The sequence below is a fragment of the Bos grunniens genome, chromosome 3, assembly GCF_055505025.1.
Source record: "Bos grunniens cultivar Pamir isolate PY7600 chromosome 3, Bosgru_T2T1.0, whole genome shotgun sequence".
In the NCBI taxonomy this organism is placed as follows: Eukaryota; Metazoa; Chordata; class Mammalia; order Artiodactyla; family Bovidae; genus Bos; species Bos grunniens.
Genome location: NC_141167.1, coordinates 11,218,228 through 11,238,689, shown reverse-complemented (window position 1 = coordinate 11,238,689; position 20,462 = coordinate 11,218,228). Strand labels below are relative to the sequence as shown.

The 20,462-nt window shown below is 41.6% G+C and overlaps 1 protein-coding gene across 2 annotated transcripts in view; it reads left to right on the top strand.

The window, feature by feature from the left end:
- The window catches only part of PSMB2 (proteasome 20S subunit beta 2), a 36,549-nt gene extending 21,013 nt beyond the window's left edge, over positions 1-15,536 (top strand). For both annotated transcript variants that reach the window (XM_086379000.1, XM_086379008.1), the window contains exons 4-6: positions 11,785-11,947; positions 13,253-13,302; positions 15,302-15,536. In XM_086379000.1, the coding sequence (XP_086235126.1) occupies positions 11,785-11,947; positions 13,253-13,302; positions 15,302-15,409 (321 nt within the window). In that variant the 3' untranslated portion in view covers positions 15,410-15,536. The remainder of the gene's footprint in view (positions 1-11,784; positions 11,948-13,252; positions 13,303-15,301) is intronic.
- The last annotated feature ends 4,926 nt before the right edge of the window (positions 15,537-20,462 follow it).

Genomic DNA, 20,462 nt, shown 5'->3' with positions numbered 1-20,462 from the left:
ATTTATATTTATTTAGTATATCTTGCATAGTTGTAGACCCTTTAGAGAAGTCATAATGGTCTGACATTAAACCTGTCCTTTTAAAACTTAAAATATTATTGGTCATATAAGAGGTAATACATGAAATAGAGAACAATAGATGCTGGTATGCAAAACAGTACGTTCTGAACTTTTTGAGTGCGAAACTGACATTTACATATTGAATCATATTTTCACACTGATTTCCATTTTGTGGAGGCAGCATCGTTTCCTAGAAAAGCACACAAGACTTGAGATTAGAAAGCCTGGATTTTGGTCCTGACTCTAATTAGCTGTATAATTTAGAGTAAGTCACTGTCCCCTCTTTGAACCCGAGTCCCCACATTTATGAGAGGGACATTGGATAAACTAGATGAGCTCTTAGATCCCTTCTAACTCTGAAAACTGCACTTTTGTGAAATATTCTTGGTGCCAAAGATGGAATTTTAGGCAGCTTTGACAATCGACTGGACTAAATGAGATAGCAGGCACTGTTCCCTTCAAAGCCCAGTCTCTGTTTAGAAGCTGCTTTATTAAAACACTGTCATCATTAGCCAAGTCCTTTGTCCCGTTGGTGGTTCTGCCTCTCCTACCAAATTACGGGCCACGAGGAATGCACGTATACTTCACATGCTGCTTAATGTTCCGAGGTGCGCCGCACGTTGCAAAGGAAACTGCATCGTTCTCCAAGGCACCTCACTTGGAGGACGTCGTCCTGTTCAATTAGAGGTGGGAAAGGCTGGCCTGGCTCCAAAGGAAGACTGTCAGTTCCTCTCCTTTTCTGTGTCCACGCTCGGCAGGATGCTTCCTCACGCCCACCTCTCTCCCCCTTGCTGTGACTTTGGCTTCCGCCAGATGTCACACCGCTGCTTGTCACCGCCCAGACTCTCGTCGCTGATTTTGTTGTTTCAGTGTATTTATCACAACTGTTCTCTTTAGCTGTAAAATTTATGGAATTTCACACTCTTCTTAATCACTACAGTGTTTCTTTTTCATGAGAGAGGGAATATACAAGGAGTTGTATGCACAAGAGTTAGAAGGAAGTGCTCCAAGAGTTAGAAGGAAAGTTTGCATGTGTGTGCCACGTATCAGATCAGATCAGATCAGTCGCTCAGTCGTGTCCGACTCTTTGCGACCCCATGAATCGCAGCACGCCAGGCCTCCCTGTCCATCACCAACCCCCGGAGTTCACCCAGACTCACGTCCATCGAGTCAGTGATGCCATCCAGCCATCTCATCCTCTGTCGTCCCCTTCTCCTCTTGCCCCCAATCCCTCCCAGCATCAGAGTCTTTTCCAGTGAGTCAACTCTTCACATGAGGTGCCCAAAGTACTGGAGTTTCAGCTTTTTTTTTTTTTTTCTTTTTTTTAAGTGGAATCACACAGTATTTGTTCTTTTGTGACTGGGCTTATTCCATTTAGCTATTTTCAAGGTCTATCTATGTTGTAATCTGTGTTAGAATTTGCTTCCTTTTTATTTTATTTTATTTTTTTTATGTTAATAAACTTCTGTTTGATTTTGTCCTGCTATTCTGTCATTTCTTACAGAGATCCTCAGTTAAGAACTCAGAAGGGTAAAGGGAAATAAGCCTCTATGTCACCCTAAGTCAGCTTCAAAATTGCCATAGTGAGCAGTCTTTTTTTTTTTTGGAGGGGGGGATGAAATGTCCTATAGCTATCAATTAGGTCTAACTGGTCTATTGTATCGTTTAAAGTTTGTGTTTCCTTGTTAATTTTCTGTTTAGTTGATCTATCCATAGGTGTGAGTGGGGTATTAAAGTCTCCCACTATTATTGTGTTATTGTTAATTTCTCCTTTCATACTTGATAGCATTTGTCTTACATACTGCGGTGCTCCCATGTTGGGTGCATATATATTTATAATTGTTATATCTTCTTCTTGGATTGATCCTTTGATCATTATGTAGTGACCTTCTTTGTCTCTTTTCACAGCCTTTGTTTTAAAGTCTAATTTATCTGATACGAGTATTGTGACTCCTGCTTTCTTTTGGTCCCTATTTGCATGGAAAATCTTTTTCCAGCCCTTCACTTTCAGTCTGTATGTGTCCCCTGTTTTGAGGTGGGTCTCTTGTAGACAACATATGTAGGGGTCTTGTTTTTGTATCCATTCAGCCAGTCTTTGTCTTTTGGTTGGGGCATTCAACCCATTTACGTTTAAGGTAATTACTGATAAGTATGATCCCGTTGCCATTTACTTTATTGTTTTGGGTTCGAGTTTATACACCATTTTTGTGTTTCCTGTCTAGAGAATATCCTTTAGTATTTGTTGGAGAGCTGGTTTGGTGGTGCAGAATTCTCTCAGCTTTTGCTTGTCTGAAAAGCTTTTGATTTCTCCTTCATACTTGAATGAGATCCTTGCTGGGTACAATAATCTGGGCTGTAGGTTGTTTTCTTTAATCATTTTAAGTATGTCTTGCCATTCCCTCCTGGCTTGAAGAGTTTCTATTGAAAGATCAGCTGTTATCCTTATGGGAATTCCCCTGTGTGTTATTTGTTGTTTTTCCCTTGCTGCTTTTAATATTTGTTCTTTGTGTTTGATCTTTGTTAATTTGATTAATATGTGTCTTGGGGTGTTTCTCCTTGGGTTTATCCTGTTTGGGACTCTCTGGGTTTCTTGGACTTGGGTGATTATTTCCTTCCCCAAAGAAATCCCAGGGCTGATCTCCTTCAGAATGGACTGGTTGGATCTCCTTGCAGTCCAAGGGACTCCCAAGAGTCTTCTCCAACACCACAGTTCAAAAGCATCAATTCTTCGGCGCTCAGCTTTCTTCACAGTCCAACTCTCACATCCATACATGACCACAGGAAAAACCATAGCCTTGACTAGATGGACCTTTGTTGGCAAAGTAATGTCTTTGCTTTTGAATATGCTATCTAGGTTGGTCATAACTTTCCCACTTTCAAACGTACAAGGGAATTGAGCTCAGAGGTACAAAGTGGAACTGAACTCAGTTCTACAGGGCTCACAGGTACTTAGGAAGTCCATTTCAGTCCCATGGAGAGGGACATAAGAGATGTGCTTATTGGCTAATACCCCTGGCTTTAATTGTATTCCTTTTAGCAACAGAAAAAGGTGGATAATTTTATTAGCATTCTGTAGTACTTGTTTTTTTGAGCCGCGCTGTGTCGCTTGTGGGATCTTAGTACCCTGACCAAGGATTGAACCCAAGTCCTCATCAGTGAAAGCTTGGAGTCTTAACCACTAGACCACCAGGGAATTCGCTGGTACATTTTCTTGATCTTATTATTATCTAGTTAGATCTGTTAATAATGCGATCAAATCCTAAAAGCTGTGGTGATGATGGTGATATAGATCATCTGTGTTATTACTATGTAACAGGCATTTCATTGAGCACATTTGTTGTTGTTTCAGTCACTCAATAGTGTTTGACCATTTGTGACCCCATGGACTGCACCACGCCAGGCTTCCCTGTCCTTCACTGTCTCCCGGAGCTTGCTCACACTTATGTCTATTGAGTCGGTGATGCCATCCAACCATCTCATCCTCTGTTATCTCCTTCTCCTTCTGCCTTCAGTCTTTCCCAGCATCAGGGTCTTTTCTAATGAGTCAGCACTTCGCATCAGATGTCTAAAGTATTGGAGCATCAGCTTCAGCATTAGTCCTTCCAGTAAATTATTCAGGCTTGATTTCCTTTAGGATTGACTGGTTTGATCTCTTGCAGTTTAAGGGACTCTCAAGAGTCTTCTCCAGCACCACAGTTCAAAAATCATCAATTCTTCTGTGTTCAGCCTTTTTTATTGTCGAGCTCTCAAATTTGTACATGACTACTGGAAAAACCATGGCTTTTACAAGACGGGCCTTTATAGGCAGAGTTATGTCTGCTTTTTTTAATACACTGCCTAGGTTTGTCATTACTTTTATTCCAAGGAGCAGGTGTCTTAATTTCATGGCTAGTCACCTTCTGCAGTGATTTTGGAGCCCAAGAAAATAAAGTCTGTCACCATTTCCACTGTTTCCCCATCTATTTGCCATGAAGTGATGGGACCAGATGCCATGATCTTAGTTTTTTGAATGTTGAGTTTTAAGCCAACTTTTCCACTCTCCTCTTTCATCTTCATCAAGAGACTCTTTAATTTCTCTAATTAAAGCACATTACATTTGTTTACTTAAACCTTGCCATAACCTTATAATGATAGATACTGTTATTATCCCTATTGTATAGATGAGGAAATCTCAAAATGACTTAAAGATCTCCATTTTAAAAATAAGCTTATATCATGTATTTTTTTAAGGTGGGAAAAGATATCAATTTATCTGTTTTGTTTTTTTCTTTCCCTGCTTATAAAAAGAGGCAAAATTTTGGTTGTACTTTATTTTAGAAACTAAAGTTCATTTTGAGTTCCCAGGGTGGTTCATTTAAATTTGTGTGTGTCAGATACAAATTCATTTTTTAATTTTTAAAAAACATTTATCTGTTTACTTAGCTGCATCGGGTCTTAGTTACAGCACACCGGATCTTCACTGTGTCGTGCTTGGATCATTCATTGCGGCACATGAGCTCAGTGGTTCTGGTACGTGAGCTTAGTTGCTCCACAATATGTGGGATCTTAGTGCCCTGACCAGGGATCAAACCTGCATCCCCTCCATTGCAAGGCAGATTCTTAACTGCTGGACCACCAGAGAAGTCCTTGAATACAACTTTAAACCTAAACATGTTGGCATTTGCCCTGCAAACCATTGATGGTGATCCTCGTGGTCATTGGACAGTGTCCAAATAATTAGAATACTGGAGACAACCAAAGATTTAGATTATATCATCCACAGGATAAAGATTACCTTGTTAAAGACAGAGGATTCTTGGCAGTTTTATCATTATTGATTAGTGTTCCCATTTCTTCAGGATAATTGGCAAATTCTCACATGTAATACTCATCATGGGAAAGACAGGAACTGATGAAAAGGTAGACAGAAAGTGAGGCTTACCACTCAGAATGGACATATCTGTAAGGGTAGAAATAGTATGAAGGTACTTAATAAGTGGTAATTTTCTCTCTCTCCAAATCTGGATGTAGGGGTTGTTGTTTTTGTTTTTTCAGACTGCCAGAAAAATGTCTCTATGCCTGTATCAATTTCAAGATAGGTTAGGGTGTGTGTACTGTGAAGCAGATATGCTCCAAGTGTTGATGCTTGTGAATGTTTGTGACAATGAATACTATCACCTTAGGGCTACTGCCAAGAGTCCCAGAGGGAGAGAGGAGGAAGCCATCATACATTTCTACCATGTGTCAGGCAGTGTGCTGGGCACTTTTATAAATAGCCCACCATATCCCTTTAGGAAGATGTACATGGGGTATTTATTTCTTTTCCTTTAAATTTTTATTTTCCTTTAAAAATTAAAAAAAATTACTAAGGTATAGTTCATTTATAGTGTTTCAGGTGTATAGCAGAGTGAATCAGTTATATGTGTATATATATATTCTTTTCAGACTCTTTTCCACTATAGGTTACTATAAGATACTGGATATAGTTTCCTGTGCTGTACAGTAGTCTTTGCTGTGTATCTATTTTACATTTAATGGTCTATATCTGTTAATCCCAAATTCCAAATATATCCTCCCCCCTTCCTTTTTGGTAACCAAAACTTTCTTTTACATGTCTGTGAATCTGTTTCAGTTTTGTAAGTAAGCTCATTTGCATTTTTTTTTAGAGTCCCCATATACGTGATACTTGTCATTTTCTGTCTGACTGACTTCACTTAGTATGATAATCTCTGGGTCTATCCATATTGCTGCAAATGGCATTATTTCTTTCTTTTTTTATGACTGATTAGTTATTAATTATGTGTGTGTATATACATGTGCCACATCTTCTTTATCCATTCATTTGTTGATGGACATTCAGTTTGCTTCTATATTTGGCTATTGTAAACAGACCTGCTATGATCTTTGGGGTGCATGTGTCTTTTCAAGTTAGAGCTTTATTCGACTATATGCCCAGGAGTGGGGTTGCTGGATCATGTGGTAGCTCTGTTTTTAGTTTTTTATGGACCCTTCATACTGTTCTCCATAGTCACTGCACCAATTTACATTCCCACCAGTAGTGTGGGAGGATTCCTTTTCCTTTTATTTTGATCCTGCAGCACAGCATGTGGGCTCTTAGTTCCTTGGCCAGGGATTAAACCCATGCCCCCTGCATTGGAAGAACAGAGAGAGTCTTAACCACTGGACTGCCAAGGAAGTCCCTATTTATAGGTTTTTAAATGATGGCCATTCAAACTGGTATGAGGTGGTACCTTATTGTAGTTTTGATTTGCATTTCTCTAATAATTAGTGATGTTGAGCATTTTTTCATGTGCTTTTTAGCCACCTGTACGGCTTTGGAGAAATGTCTAGATCTGCCCATTTTTTGTTGAGTTGTATGAGCTGTTTGTATATTTTGGAAATTAATCCCCTGTTGGTTGCACCTTCTTTTTAAAAAAATTCTGTGCATTTATTTATTTTGGGCTGTGCTGGGTCTTTGTGGCTGTGTGCGGGCTTTCTCTTGTTTTGGCGCGTGGGCTTCTCATTGCGGTGGCTTCTCCCGTGGAGCACGGCCTCTGGGGTGTGTGGGCTTCAGTATTTGTGGCTCCCAGGCTCCAGAGCACAGACTCAGTAGTTGTGGCGCATGGACTTAGCTGCTCCGCAGCATGTGGGATCTCCCTGGACCAGGGACCAAACTCATGTCTTCTGCATTGGCAAATGGATTCTTTACCACTGAGCCAGCGTGTAGCCCCCTGGTTACATCTTCTGCAAATATTTTCTCCCATTCCACAGACTCTCTTCATTTTGTTTATGGTTTCCTTTGCTGTCCAGAAGCTTTTAAGTTTAATTAGGTCCCATTTGTTTATTTTAGTTTTTGTTTCCTTTACTCTAGAAGATGGATCCAAAAAGTTATGTCAGAATACAAGTTATGTCAGAATGTCCTGGGTCTTACATTTAGCTCTGTAATCTATTTTGAGTTTATTTTTGTATATGGTGTTGGAGAATGTTCTGATTTCATTCTTTTACATGTAGCTGTCCAGTTTTCCCAGCACTGCTTATTGAAACGACTGTCTTTTCTCCATTGTATATTCTTGCCTCCTTTGTCATAGGTTAGTTGACCATATGCGCATTGGTTTATTTCTGGGCTTTCTCTTCTGTTCCGTCAATTTGTGTGTCTGTTCTTGTGTCAGTACCATACTGTTGTGATTACTGTAGCTTTGTAATATAGTCCTAAGTCAGTGTGACTCCTCCAGCTGCACTCTTCTTTGTCAAGATTGTTTTGGCTATTTAGGGTATATTTGACTATGTGAGGAATTTATCTTGTATCTCATTTGCCAGGAGTGGATGGTCTTCTCTTGAGTGCTTGCCTTGTTTTTCCATGGACACTGTGAACAACTTCATAAGTGATTATGTTTCCCTAGTGATTATTTTAGCATTTATTGAGCCTTTACTAGGTTTCGGGCACTGTGCTTATTTTGCATGCATTATTTCTTTGAATGTTCACTGCAGTCTTTTTGTAGTAGGTATCCCATGTTTGCAATGAAGACACTTTCAGAGACATTAGGTTACTTACTTTTCTAAAGCCACATGTCTAATAATAAAGCTGGATTTCAAACTCAGGCCTAACTCTGTAGTGTAACCCAGCTGTTTCTTCCTGACATGAGATATTTATTTAAGCTATTGTTCTCCCCTTCATTTAATTTTAAATGCCTATAGTATAATTTTTTCTTTACTTAGCAACCTGTGTCTAAAGGAAAGTAGAAAGAGAAGGACCCAGGAACCTAGGGAAAAAATAGCAGTATATGTGTAATTATAGCGCTACGGGCAGTCAGCTTAAACTTGAGCCAGTTCTCAGAAGTAGGACCTATCACTTTCTGACATTTGTTTAGAGATTTTCTTAATCTTTCTTCTTGTGATTCTAGGCATTAGTCACATATGTATGGAAAAATATATAAGGCTTTTTGGTAAGATTGTTATTCACTCAGCAAATACTTATTGAATATATATTATATGCTTATACATCATTGAACAAGCCAGATAGAGTCCTGCCTTCGTGGAGTTTGTAATTGGTATAAATATTTGAATGGGTGGGTTGTGTCTTACACCTACTGTGTATTTCCGTAAACACACCACAGTCACACATGGATATGCTGTAGGAATTTCACAAAATTGAACGGCTTGGAATTTGTCTTATTCCAGGAAAACACTGTTGCATCAAGAATATGAGAAAATGTAAGAATCAAGAAACCCATCAGTATGGCTTTGTCTCTTTGAATGCCATGATTCTTAGAGGAGTAAGGGAGTAGCAGTATATAAGACCTTATTTGAAATTAAAAATAAAAAGCAAAAACTCGTGTGAGCCAGAAATCTTTGATGAAGCATTGTCAGAAGAATTTCAGAAACTGCAAGTTGTTACACAGATGTAATGATTTAATTAGTCTAGATAACACCATTTATTTATGCTTAAGCATCTCACACATGCAAAAGTTGGTAATTCAGAGTCACACAATAATTTGTGAGTTATCTTCTATACCACGTGTTATAGCTTCTGAATACCAACTTTGATGAGCATGTGTGTCAGATGCTTGAGCATAAATAAATGATATTATATAGACCAACTAAGCAATACAGTTTGTTTCTGGAATTCTCTTGACATCTTCACATAAAAATTTTGTGGTGGCTTTTACAGATCACAGTAATTGTTTTAAACACAGTTTAATCTCAGTGTGGGCAAGATCCTCATTGGAGTGAGCATATATGGTTTCTGCTGGTTGGGTCTCTCTAGATATCTGGGTGGATTCTTAATATACAACTGGATAAAATAGCTGTAAAAGGAGTGTCCTCTAGTATGTGGAGAGGGTTTGTTATCCTCTTAGCAGAAAGATGAGCTTATTTTGTGATAGGTAAGTAACTATATTATTAAATCTCTTGGGGAAGGAGACCAGTTCGGATCTCCTTGCTATATTTCTCTCTTTTTTTGCTTTTCGTCTTAATTTATTTATTTGGCTGCATTGGGTCTTAGTCGTGGCACGTGGGGTCTTCGTTGTGGTGAGTGGGCTCAGTAGTTGCCCTGTGGCATGTGGGATATAGTTCTCTGACCAGGGATTGAACCTTCGTCCCCTGCATTGGAAGGTGGATTCTTAACCACTGGACTACCAGGAAAGTCCCTCTTTTTTGCTTTTCTAATTTTAGCTGTAAAAACACCATGGGATTCTTTGTCTCCCTGATGTTGCGTTAGTGTTGCCATAGTTTTTTAAAAATACTGTTATATTTATTTTTTATTTTTAGGTAATTCAAACAGTTTTGTTGTTGTTGTTTAAAGTGGTAAGTTATCAAAAAGGAGACTGGGATATAGCTAATATACTAAGAATTTAGGTCACATTTTTTTCTCCCAGAGTTCGGGATGTCTCACCTCTATTATTTTTTTCTCACCGTATTTCCTAGAAAATAGAAAGGGGAAGGATTAATTAACCTAGTTTTACACATAAGGAAGTATGTTCTTAGAGGTTAAGTGTCTTGCTTAAGGTCAGACTTATTAAGAATGTAGTCAAAGAATGTGGCAAAGAATTCCAGAGACTCCTGGCAGAGGTTAGCATGCTACTTACTGGGAAATGTAGTAAGCAGTTAATTATTTTCTCAAAAGACTTAACTATTACTGGTTATTTCTTACTCTTCTGAGACTATTCACCATTTTATCCCCAAGGCAGAAACTTGTTTGCAGATTAGAGCTACTCTATAATCTTTGGGAAATTCTACTTAGCACAGCTGGCTTGGAATTCCAAGTAAGTATATAATGTTTTCATGTGTATCTTCTAACATGAGTTAGAATGTTTCTTCAAGCTGCCAAGTGCCCATGCTGATCAGTGTTCAAAGAATACAAAACATCACTTTTAAGACCATTAGCTGTAATTACTTTATGCCCCATAATGTCCCTTTGATTGAATTTGTAAGTTTAGGAATGGGCACCTAACAGTGGCAAGGCCTGCTCACTGTCCACTGAGGCAAGGGCAAGAGGGAAAACATACTGTGCAGAGAAAAAGGAAGTCATTTTTCATGGAAGTCACACCACTGGTGCCTGGGGACACAGACAGTCTGAATCTAACATGGTAAATGGCCCACCTGGTGTAGAAAAATAATCATCCATTTAGAGATGAAGAACAAGGCAGGGTTCTCTGTAGAAACTTGCTCGTTACACTTGCAGGTAATACAAAAAAAGGATACCTATAAAATAGGTTATTATAATTACTTTTGTCTCGTTGATAAAAATTACCTCTTAGTTATCTTAGCACAGCCTTGTTATATTAGAAAAATAATTAGCATTTCACCTAAATCTACAGTTCTTCTAGAGTTACCACATTTCTTTGAACTTGTGAACTTGCATTATTACTGTCTGCATTAAAAGTGTAATGACTTGGGGATTCCCTGGTTGTCCAGTGGTTAGGACTTGGCCCTTTCACTGCTTAGGGTGTAGGGCTCAGTCCCTGATCAGGGAGCTAAGATCCTGCAAGCTGTGTGGCGCGGCAAAAACAAGTTCAGTGATTTGATTTAAATATTTGAGACCTTCTATGCTTCCCTACCCCAAGACTTGTTTCTTTCTCTTTTTTATTCTTTTTTTATAGTTGATACACAGTATTGTATTAATTCCAGACATACAGCAGAATGATTCAGTTTTTTATATATAGTTTTTTCAGATTATTTTCCATCATAAGTTATTATAAGATTTGGAATATGGTTCCCTATGCTATATAGTAAATCCTGTTACTTATCTATTTTATGTATAGTAGTTTGTCACTGTTAATCCCATGGGCTATGTCCTTGAGTTAGTTGCTGTTTTGTGTGTAGATTCACTTGTATTATTTCTGGATTTCACATATAAGTGATATCACATAATGTTGCTTTTCTCTGACTTACTTCACTACGTATAATAGTATCTAGGTGCATCCATGTTGCTGCAAATGGCAATAAGCCATTCTTTCTATGGCTGAATGATATTCCCTTGTATATATGTACCACAGCTTCTTAAGCCAGTCGTCTGTTGATGGGCACTTGGGTTGTTTGCATGTCTTGGCTACTGTAAATAGTGCTGCTATGAACATTGGGGTGCATGTATTTAGAGTTTTTGTTTTTTCTTGGACATATACCCAGGAGTAGAATAGAAGGATCGTATGGTAGCTCTGTTTTTAGTTTTTAAAGGAATTCCCATAATGTTTTCTATAGTGGCTGCACCAGTTTACATTCCAGCAACGTCGGCCTTTCCTTCACACCCTGTCCAGGATTTATTAAATGTAGCCCAAGACGTAGTTTCTTAATAGTGAGACATACAGTTCACTATTTGAGATTGTGGTCCAGATGCCCATACTGAGCCTTTTTATTTTGGATGATGTGGTTGGTGCTATAGCTTTCTTTAGCCTGTGGCCTGACACTCTCAGAATAGTGTGTTTTGGTTTCAGCTGTTAGGAACAACACAAGAACACCCATGCTTTGCCTTTGAAATGCTTTTATAACAGATTTTGGTCCATGAGCTTTAAGATGCAACTTTTCCAAATACCTCAAAGTGGTCCAAATGGTCTTCTGTTCAGAGAAAACAAGCTGACCTCCCTTTACCTCTGACCACACTCTGGGTCCTTTAGATTTCTCTGAATCTTTTCTTTCATCATCATTTACTCAGCTGCTGCTGTTATTTATCAGCAGTTGGAATGTTCCTGTTTCCATGAGAGATGTTGGTGTTACTGCTTTGACTGTCACTTCAGTGTCTTTCCTTTGCAGACCCCGTATCATGTCAACCTCCTCCTGGCCGGCTACGATGAGCACGAGGGTCCAGCACTCTACTACATGGACTACCTGGCAGCCTTGGCAAAAGCCCCTTTCGCAGCCCACGGCTACGGTGCCTTCCTGACTCTCAGTATCCTGGACCGATATTACACGCCAAGTAAGTTTCAGCTCTCTAAGCTGGGAACAGTAGCAAAGCCCTGTCCTCAGCTGCTTCCTGGCTTTATGTACAACCCCTGGGAGTTGGGTGGCCAAGGAAGGTGCCCTCAGGAAGCTTTTTTCTGTAGATCGTTAAGTAAGTAAGTGAAGTTGCTCAGTCGTGTCTGACTCTTTACAACCCCGTGGACTGTAGCCTACCAGGCTTCTCTGTCCATGGGATTCTCCAGGCAAGAATACTGGAGTGGGTTACCATTTCCTTCTCCAGGGGATCTTCCTGACCCAGGGATCAAACCCAGGTCTCCCACATTGGAGGCAGATGCTTTAACCTCTGAGCCACCAGGGAAGATAATAGCTGCCCTCTCCTATATGAGAAAGCTGGCTGTATACTTGTCCATGAACCGTTCACTTGGCAAACCTCTAGACACAGGGGTGCTTCTGCGTTAAGTTCTACTTTCTGACCCCAACCTCACTTCAGCCATTGTGAGCAATAGGCACTTGGGATAACACAGATAACCAGTTTTCGCCTTACATTCCACTCTTCCCTATTAGTGTAGGAAGAATCTAGCTAGTTCTTTCTTTTCATGGTGCTGCCCTCTCACTCAACTCAGCCATGCCGGGGCTCCAGGCCACATCCTGAAAAGATTAGCCTGGCCTCCTAGTGACCATTGCTTGATTTGGCATCTGTCAGTAATACAGTGATTTGCCCACTGAAATAACCACCAGCCACCCCTGAAGCCAAACTGCATCATATGTCATCCCAGTTTGCCATGCCTGTGGACAGTTCCTTTGGCTCCTGTTTTACGAGAGACTCAGCCCCATCCTATGAATTCTGTTTCTATTGTTAAACTGGGGCCCAGCTGGCAAAGTGAGGCTAACACACTGGCCCTGTCCTCCCTTTCCCTGATTTGCAGCTGGCCAGGGCAGATGGAGCTGATTTAAGCCCTGGTCTAAAGGAAGGCTGGGGGTTGTTGGGAGTTGGGGGATGGGCTATAAAGAACTGGCAGGCCACTGGACTTCTCTGGAGGCAAGCACTGGCCATGGGAGGCAGATTCCGTCACGCTTACCCTTCTCTGTAGCAAATCAATTTGCAATGGCTTGTGGCTGCCTGAGCGCTGGGCCTGGGACACTCAACTGCATATAGAGAAAGTTTGTGGTACATCAGAAGCCTTGGCTTTTTTTTTTTTTTTTGCCGTATCTGTTTGTGTGTCATGTTGACCTGAGAAAGTTAGAAGCTCAGCTCAGAGTTGTGGCAGAGTTTTACTTAGTGTCAGCGCCTTGAGTACCTGACTTCCGTGTTCTCTTTCAGCTATCTCGCGTGAGAAGGCAGTGGAGCTTCTTAGGAAATGTCTGGAGGAGGTGAGTAGCTTTCATGGGATCCTGAAAGGAATGTTTTGTTTCTCTGTTGGCCAATATTGTTTCCCTTCCCCAGTTGCATTTTTTTCTGATCCTTGCCGGAAAGTATAATATCCACTAACCATATGTGAAGTTCCTATCAGGGATACAGTTTGATGCATAACAAGCTGTTTTTTTTTTTTCTCTCCTGGGTCACCATCTCATCAATGTCAATTCTACAATCTAATTACTTTTATTTTTGGTTCTTCCAGACTAGTGATTCTCACATTTTAGCATGTGTAAGAATTATCTGGGGAACCTGGTTTTTTTAAAAAGGCACATTCATGCTTTCCACCTCATCTTCATTCTGAATTAGTTGTCCTGGTGTAGCTCTTGAGACTGTCTTGGCCCGCAGTCCCAGGTGATCTTGCCGCAGGTGGTAACTGGGGGCCGTACTTTAAGAACTCCTGTGCTGGGTTTTATACCTGCTCCATTTTTGTGCTACCTGGGGTTGCCCTAAAGTCTGCTTTCTTAACAGTACGTGAGTCTGGGAGGGAAAGCCACCCCTGGGAATTCAGGAGGCCATAGAAGGTAACGAGCAGGCTTTGGGCAGATGGAGAGAGTAGCCTTTAGTTTATGAGGCCAGGAACATGGGCCCTTCCCCTTCTAATACTTCTGCGAGGAGTCTGAGGCTCTGGTGTGAAAGGAGGATGAGCAGGAAAAGAAAGCGGCTCCTTTAGGCTTTTTAATTCTTTTGTTGTTCCTATAGCCTAAGGATGAACTTGAATTTGTACTCTAGTGAGAAGAGAGTAGGAGGTTGAGAGCAGCTGGTAGCATCAGTAATGTCAGTTTGCCTCTTACACAAGCCTGTCATTTTCAGTCCACAGGGCCCCTTCTTCTTCTTGTTTGTAAATCTCCTTTCCAAAGCAGAAACTGAGAATAAACTCATGTGCTTTTCTTAAAAATTCAACCAGGAGGCCATGTTAGTCCAGCAGCTCTAAGTGTTGCAAGGGTCTGCCAGGAAGAAGCCATTGGAATGTGGAATGCTTTGAGACTTCATTCCCCATGGATCCTCCACATTTCCTTATTATTATCACCTTTTCTTGATCTTGGAACTTTTTTCTGGACATAGGAGTCATCAGCCAGGGAGGACTATGGAAATGGAAGTGGTGGTTGCTGCCTAGCCCTCATCTGTAAGGGAGATGGGAAGCATCAAGGGAAGGAGGGCTTGGGCCAGGGGAGGGGCACATTTTCAGGATATGTCCCTAAGGGAGCAGGTACAGCTTTGTGCCTTCTATCCAGAGATTAAGTGAACTGTCCAGGAGGAGTCACCCACAGAGGCGAAGGTTTCCTCCAGCTGCGCTCTTCAGTGATCTCTAGCCAGGTTGATGGGGCTGTCTGGTTTTGTGTGCACAGATCACAGGTCCTTTAGAACAGCCTCTCAAGCAGACAGTCACACTAGAGTCCAGAGAGGTTCCTTCAGTGACAGTTCAGCTTAGATTGAAGAAGATAGAAGTAGGGGTTGTTCCAAGAGCAGTTCTGAGACCATCCTTGCCACCAGCCTCCAGCTCTACACACAGACACACTCACATACACCTGGTCCTTATAATGTGGGTGGGTAGCTGGAGCACACTGTTGGACCTAGGAGTACATGGCTTTGGTCCAGAGCTTTTCCTAGGGCAGTAGCTCCTTAGTTGGCTTCTTGCCTTGAGATGTTTTGAAAGAGAAGTCTGTGTTTACCAGGCCTGATTGGTGGCAGATTGTGAGGAATAGAACATTAGATTGTCTCGTTCTTCAGCAGCTGACTGATCAGAGTCAAGCTCCTGCTCACTACCTTCCAGTCAGCCGCCAGCTGCGGTTTGGGCTTTTCTCAGTATCTTAGTACCAGCTGTCCTCAGTAGGGTACCAAGCGCCCCCAACGCAAAAATCACTATCTGCTTATATGTCCAGTGCCTCGACCAGAGCCTGGACCACAGTTCTCAATAAAAATTTGTTGACTGATTTCCTTCATGTTTCTCTGCAGCTCCAGAAACGCTTCATCCTGAATCTGCCAACCTTCAGTGTTCGAATCATTGACAGAAATGGCATCCATGACCTGGACAACATTTCCTTCCCTAAACAGGGCTCCTAACGTCATGCCCTCCCTCCCACTTGCCAGGGAACTTTTTTTGATGAGCTCCTCTATTTTTTTCTACTCTTTTGATGTGTGCTCTCCACACATGGTTAATTCAGAATAAAGCTGACTGTGGATCGATTGAGCCCTCTGGGTTGAGTCTGAGTTTACCTAACATCGCCTCAGGAAGGGGGTGGAGGGAGCATTACCTGCATTGGACTTTCTGCGAGGATTGTCTTTCCTCCTGCCCCTTTCCTTCATTGATGCTCTGATTGTCCTTCAGCAGCTGACAGTTTGCTTGCTAAAGTCTCATCCCTCTAAAGCAGTGGTTCTTTATTGCCCCTAAGCTTAAACATGTTTTAATTAATTAATTTGAATAGATAATACATACATGTAGAAAAAATGCAAACAGGATGAAAATACAGTGAAAATGTTTCTTCCATCCCTATAATTTATTCACCTTCTTCCCTTCCCAGAGGAAGCTTCAGCTACTAATTTCTTATCTAACCTTTAGAGATATATTTTTCTTTTATAAAATATATGCATGCACATGTCCCTTTTAAAAAATATTTTAAAATGTTCTGCGTATTGCTTTTTTCCTTGAACACTATTGGAGATGGTTTTTATATCAGTACATAGCTACCTTACTCTTACTGACAGTTGCATAATATTGCATGAAATTGGTGTACTCTTAAGTGGTTAACCAGGTATCTATTTTACTTTCTAACCTAGTTTTTTGGTAATGAGTAATGTAGATATTTTTCGATTGGTGCCACTAAAACAGTAGTTCTTAACCAGATGTATGTATCAGAATCACCTGGAGGGTTTTCTTTTTTAATCTACTTGATTAGCTGCACTCACTCCCAGATTCTAACAAGTTTGGGGCCTAGACTAGGAATATTTTTTAAAGCTTCTAATCCTTAGTCACAATAGAGAACCGCCCATTTGAAGCTTCTTTGGAGCAGTGATCCTCAAACTACAGCATGCATCTCAACTTCCTTACAGACACAGCTTGCTGGGTCCTACTCCAGTAGTTTGAGGGGGTGGCCTGAGATTTTACATTTCTGATATTTCTGATCGATGTGATGCTGCTGGTCTGGGAACCATACTTTGAGCACCATTTGGTCCTAGACTAAGATAAGCCCAACTTTATCCCATTCTGTGCTGCTCTTAATACCACATACAGTAGGTTTTTTGTTTATCTGAGGTGAAATATATCATCTGTCTAAGTTACTCCCTATAGATAGCACATTTGTGTTTACAGTATTGAATTACTATCAGATTTGAATGCCATATACTTTTTAGTACACCGGTGGTAAATGCTTTGTACCACCGTAAGAAGCAAGCTAATCACTGAATAAGTGGGAGAAAGAGATGATTCACATGACCATGCCTAGTTCCTCATTAGTTCAAGACCACCATCGCTATGCATAGGTGTGAGCTTTTGGCTAGCTTCCTGACTCTCTAAGACGTCTATTTGAAAGCTCCACGGGTGATTCTGATGCTTGCCCCAGTTGAGTGCCACTACTAAAGTGTAAGCAGTCCTGCTTCATGGTTTTCCTATCTGTAAAATAGAATTGTATGATGATTCCATGTGCTAATGTAAAGCATTTGGAACAGGGCCTGGCATGTGGTAAGTGCTCTATAAACATATGCATGCGTGCTAAGTCACTTGAGTCGTGTCCGACTCTTTGCAACTCTATGGACTTCTCCAGGCCAGAATACTGGAGTGGGGTGCCTTTTCCTTCTCCAGGGGATCTTCCCGACCCAAAGATCGAACCTGCGTCTCTTACGTCTCCTGCATTGGTAGGCGGGTCCTTTACCACTAGTGCCACCTGGGAAGTCCCAGTAAGTCTAGGATCACTAGTAAACTTGTTATCCTGCATCCAGGCCTCACTAAGAATGAAATCGTTCTCTGCCTTTGAATATGTGTCCGCAAGGCAATCTCATAGGGAAGGCCATCAGGCCACCCTGACCTCCAGTCTGTTTTCTCTGATCCAGATCTCTTTCTTAAGCTCGATATACACTTAATCCTAGGTATCTCACCCTCTAGTCACAGGACATCAAACTCAGCACGTCTAAAGCCGAGCCTTACCACCAGTTCCTGGCTCCCAAGTGCCCAAGCCAGAAAACTATGCATCATTTATCTTTGATAAACTTATTTTGGAATAAATTTAGTTTTATAGAAAAGTTGCAAAGATAATGCATAGTATCCTTATACTCCTCGCCTGGTTTTCCCTAGTGCAACACGTTAGCCACAATACATTTGTAAAACTAACAAACATTGGTTGGCACATGAGTGTTAACTAAGCTCCAGCCTTTATTCAGATTTCACCAGTTTTTCCACTAATGTTTTTTTCTATTCTAGGATATGATCCAGCATACCTCATTGCATCTAGCTGGGCATCATTTTTGTTGCCTCTTTATTTCCTGCCTTCACAGAGTTACCAAGTTCTCGCATTTGACTTCCTAAATCTTTTAATGAAACTCTCCATCTCCAGTATCTCAGTTCCCTGACCAAGGATTGAACCTGGGCTACAGCAGGGAAAGCCCGAAATCCTAACCGCTAGGCCTAACTCCCTTTCTCAGACTACTTTAACAGCTTCCTAGCTTCTCTCTACTTTAAATCTCCTCCCTCTCCAGTTTTTTCTCTGTACTCTAAAAACTGGATCATCCATTCCTCTCATCACTTAACACTTTCTGATGGTTTCCATTGCTTATAGAACAAAACAACTTTATTCTATTTATATTCCCTCATAGCTCAGCTGGTAAAGAATCTGCCTGCAATGCAGGAGACCCCGGGTCAGGAAGATCTGCTGGAGAAGGGGTAGGCTACCTGCTCCAGTATTCTTGGGCTTCCCTTGTGGTTCAGCTGGTATAGAATCCGCCTGCAATGTGGGAGACTTGGGTTCGATCCCTGGGTGAGGAAGGTCCCCTGGAGAAGGGAACGGCTACCCACTCCAATATTCTGGCCTGGAGAATTCCATGGACTGTATAGTCCACGGGGTCGCAAACAGTCAGACATGACTGAATGACTTTGAAAATGTCAAACCCAACTTGGGTTTGACATGCTAAGCATTTCATAATCCTCTCCCACCTAGCGCCTCAATTTCCTTTCCTTCTACACCTCATAAAGCCCATGACCCATTGAATTGATACAGCCTCAGCATGTTTTTTACTTCATACCAACTGTATAAAAGGTAAACATTGCTTCCGGAAATCTTTCTTACAGATATGTATATATGTATGATTGGGTTGTGGTGCAGTGCACCCTGATATTTTCTAATCTGTTATCTCTACTAGATTTTTTTTTTTAATGCCAGCTTTGTCCTTAATCGATTTTCTGAAGTTGAAAAACACTGGGAGTGCACCGGTGCTTTACCACTTCTGGCCAAACACCACTCAGAATGGCCTCCCAGTTGGTTCTCATCTGCTTTCAGGTGATTAATACACTGGAAACAGTTTATTCCTTCCCATGCTTGGGGTGAGAGGGGATAGGTTGCAGAAGAGAGCAGCTGTTTTGCCTCAGGGTAGGGAAGCTTAGCTCTGACTAGTGAAGAGGTTGAGGAAGCTGACAAGGAACCCCTAAGAAATGGAAGGGGGTGCTGAAATAGTCTCAGTGCCATATGTCTTACTTCATTTAATCCCCTCAACTTCCTGTAGTCTAAAATAATTTTAGTAGTAGAACGTCCCTTGCCAGGTCCAGGTCTTTCATTAAAGCGGAACATACTTCCAGCCTTTCCTCCCATCCTTTCATATGTGTAGGTTGAGGCAGGGAAACTTCTTGGGAGAAGCAATCACATCTTTGGACCTTTCCCCTGGGAGATGATTCCCAAACCTTTCATTTCTGTGAAACCCCTGACCATCTGTCTCTGACAGCACACCTATAAGGAACGGGGGGATGAGAATTCCAGGCAGAGAGAGGCAAGTGCAGTGGCCCTGAGACGTAAACGTGGTGATCTGAGGAGCTGAAAGGGAGCCAGTGTGGCTGGAGCAAAGGAAGAGGAGAGAGTAGTTTAACATGTGGCTGAAGAAGCAGGCAGTGTCTCGATTGCTGGCAGGGCTTCAGTGTGGTGCACCAGTGGAAACAGACCAGTTGGAAGACTACTGTAATAGTCCCTAGGACCAGGGTGGTAGCAGAGGAGATTCTTCTATCTGGATGGACTTTGTGGTGGATAGGGTATAGGGAAAAATCAAATACAACTTCCTAGTTTCTGCTTGAGGAACTGGGTATAGAGGGTGGCACCATTTACTGAGGTCAGGAAGGTGGCCAGGTCAAGATCTGAGTACTTGAGTCAAGTACTCCATTGTGGACATGAGTAGGGAGTGTTTCAGAAGAGAGCAAGTAGTCACCCATATCAAATGCTGCCAAGTCCAGAAGAGGGGACTTTGGACTTGTGGCCACTGATGACCTTGCTGAGTGGATTTCCATAGGCTGGTAGTGGTAGAAGCCAGAGTAAAGTGGGTTCAGGAGTGAATTAGGGGTGGGGAAGTGGAAGGAGGGTGTCATAATCTTTTTAAGAACTCTTTAAAAGGAAAGGATTTATGTTTGGTAAGGTATGAGATCCTAGAATGTGTCCTTTAGGGAATGATCTAGTAGGGACAGAGAGACTGAAGGTGCAGGCAAGAAAAATGGAAATCCTCAAGAAGAAAAAGAAGCTAGACTTGAACGGGCCAGATAGACAGTCATCAGCATTCACACTGACACATGTTTAGACCCACCACCAACGATCATAGGAACACATCACATAGACCTAACAGCCAGACTGACACCTTCACCCACAGGCTCAGTAAGTCACAACATACCGCCGCCCGCCCCACCCCACACACACACACACAGGATTCACTTCTATCTCACACACACACAGAACTAATAGCCACATTGACAAGCCAGACAGACACACCATCTGCATCCCCTCACCCAGTGGTGCCCGCAGCCCCCTCCAAGATTTCCCCCTTATACACTTCACCCCCTTCCCCCAGTTCCCAGGCCCTGTCTCTCCCCTGTGACCTTGCCATCTGGGGAGGCAAATCCAGGCCTGGACTGAAGAAAGACAGGGAGGGTTTCATA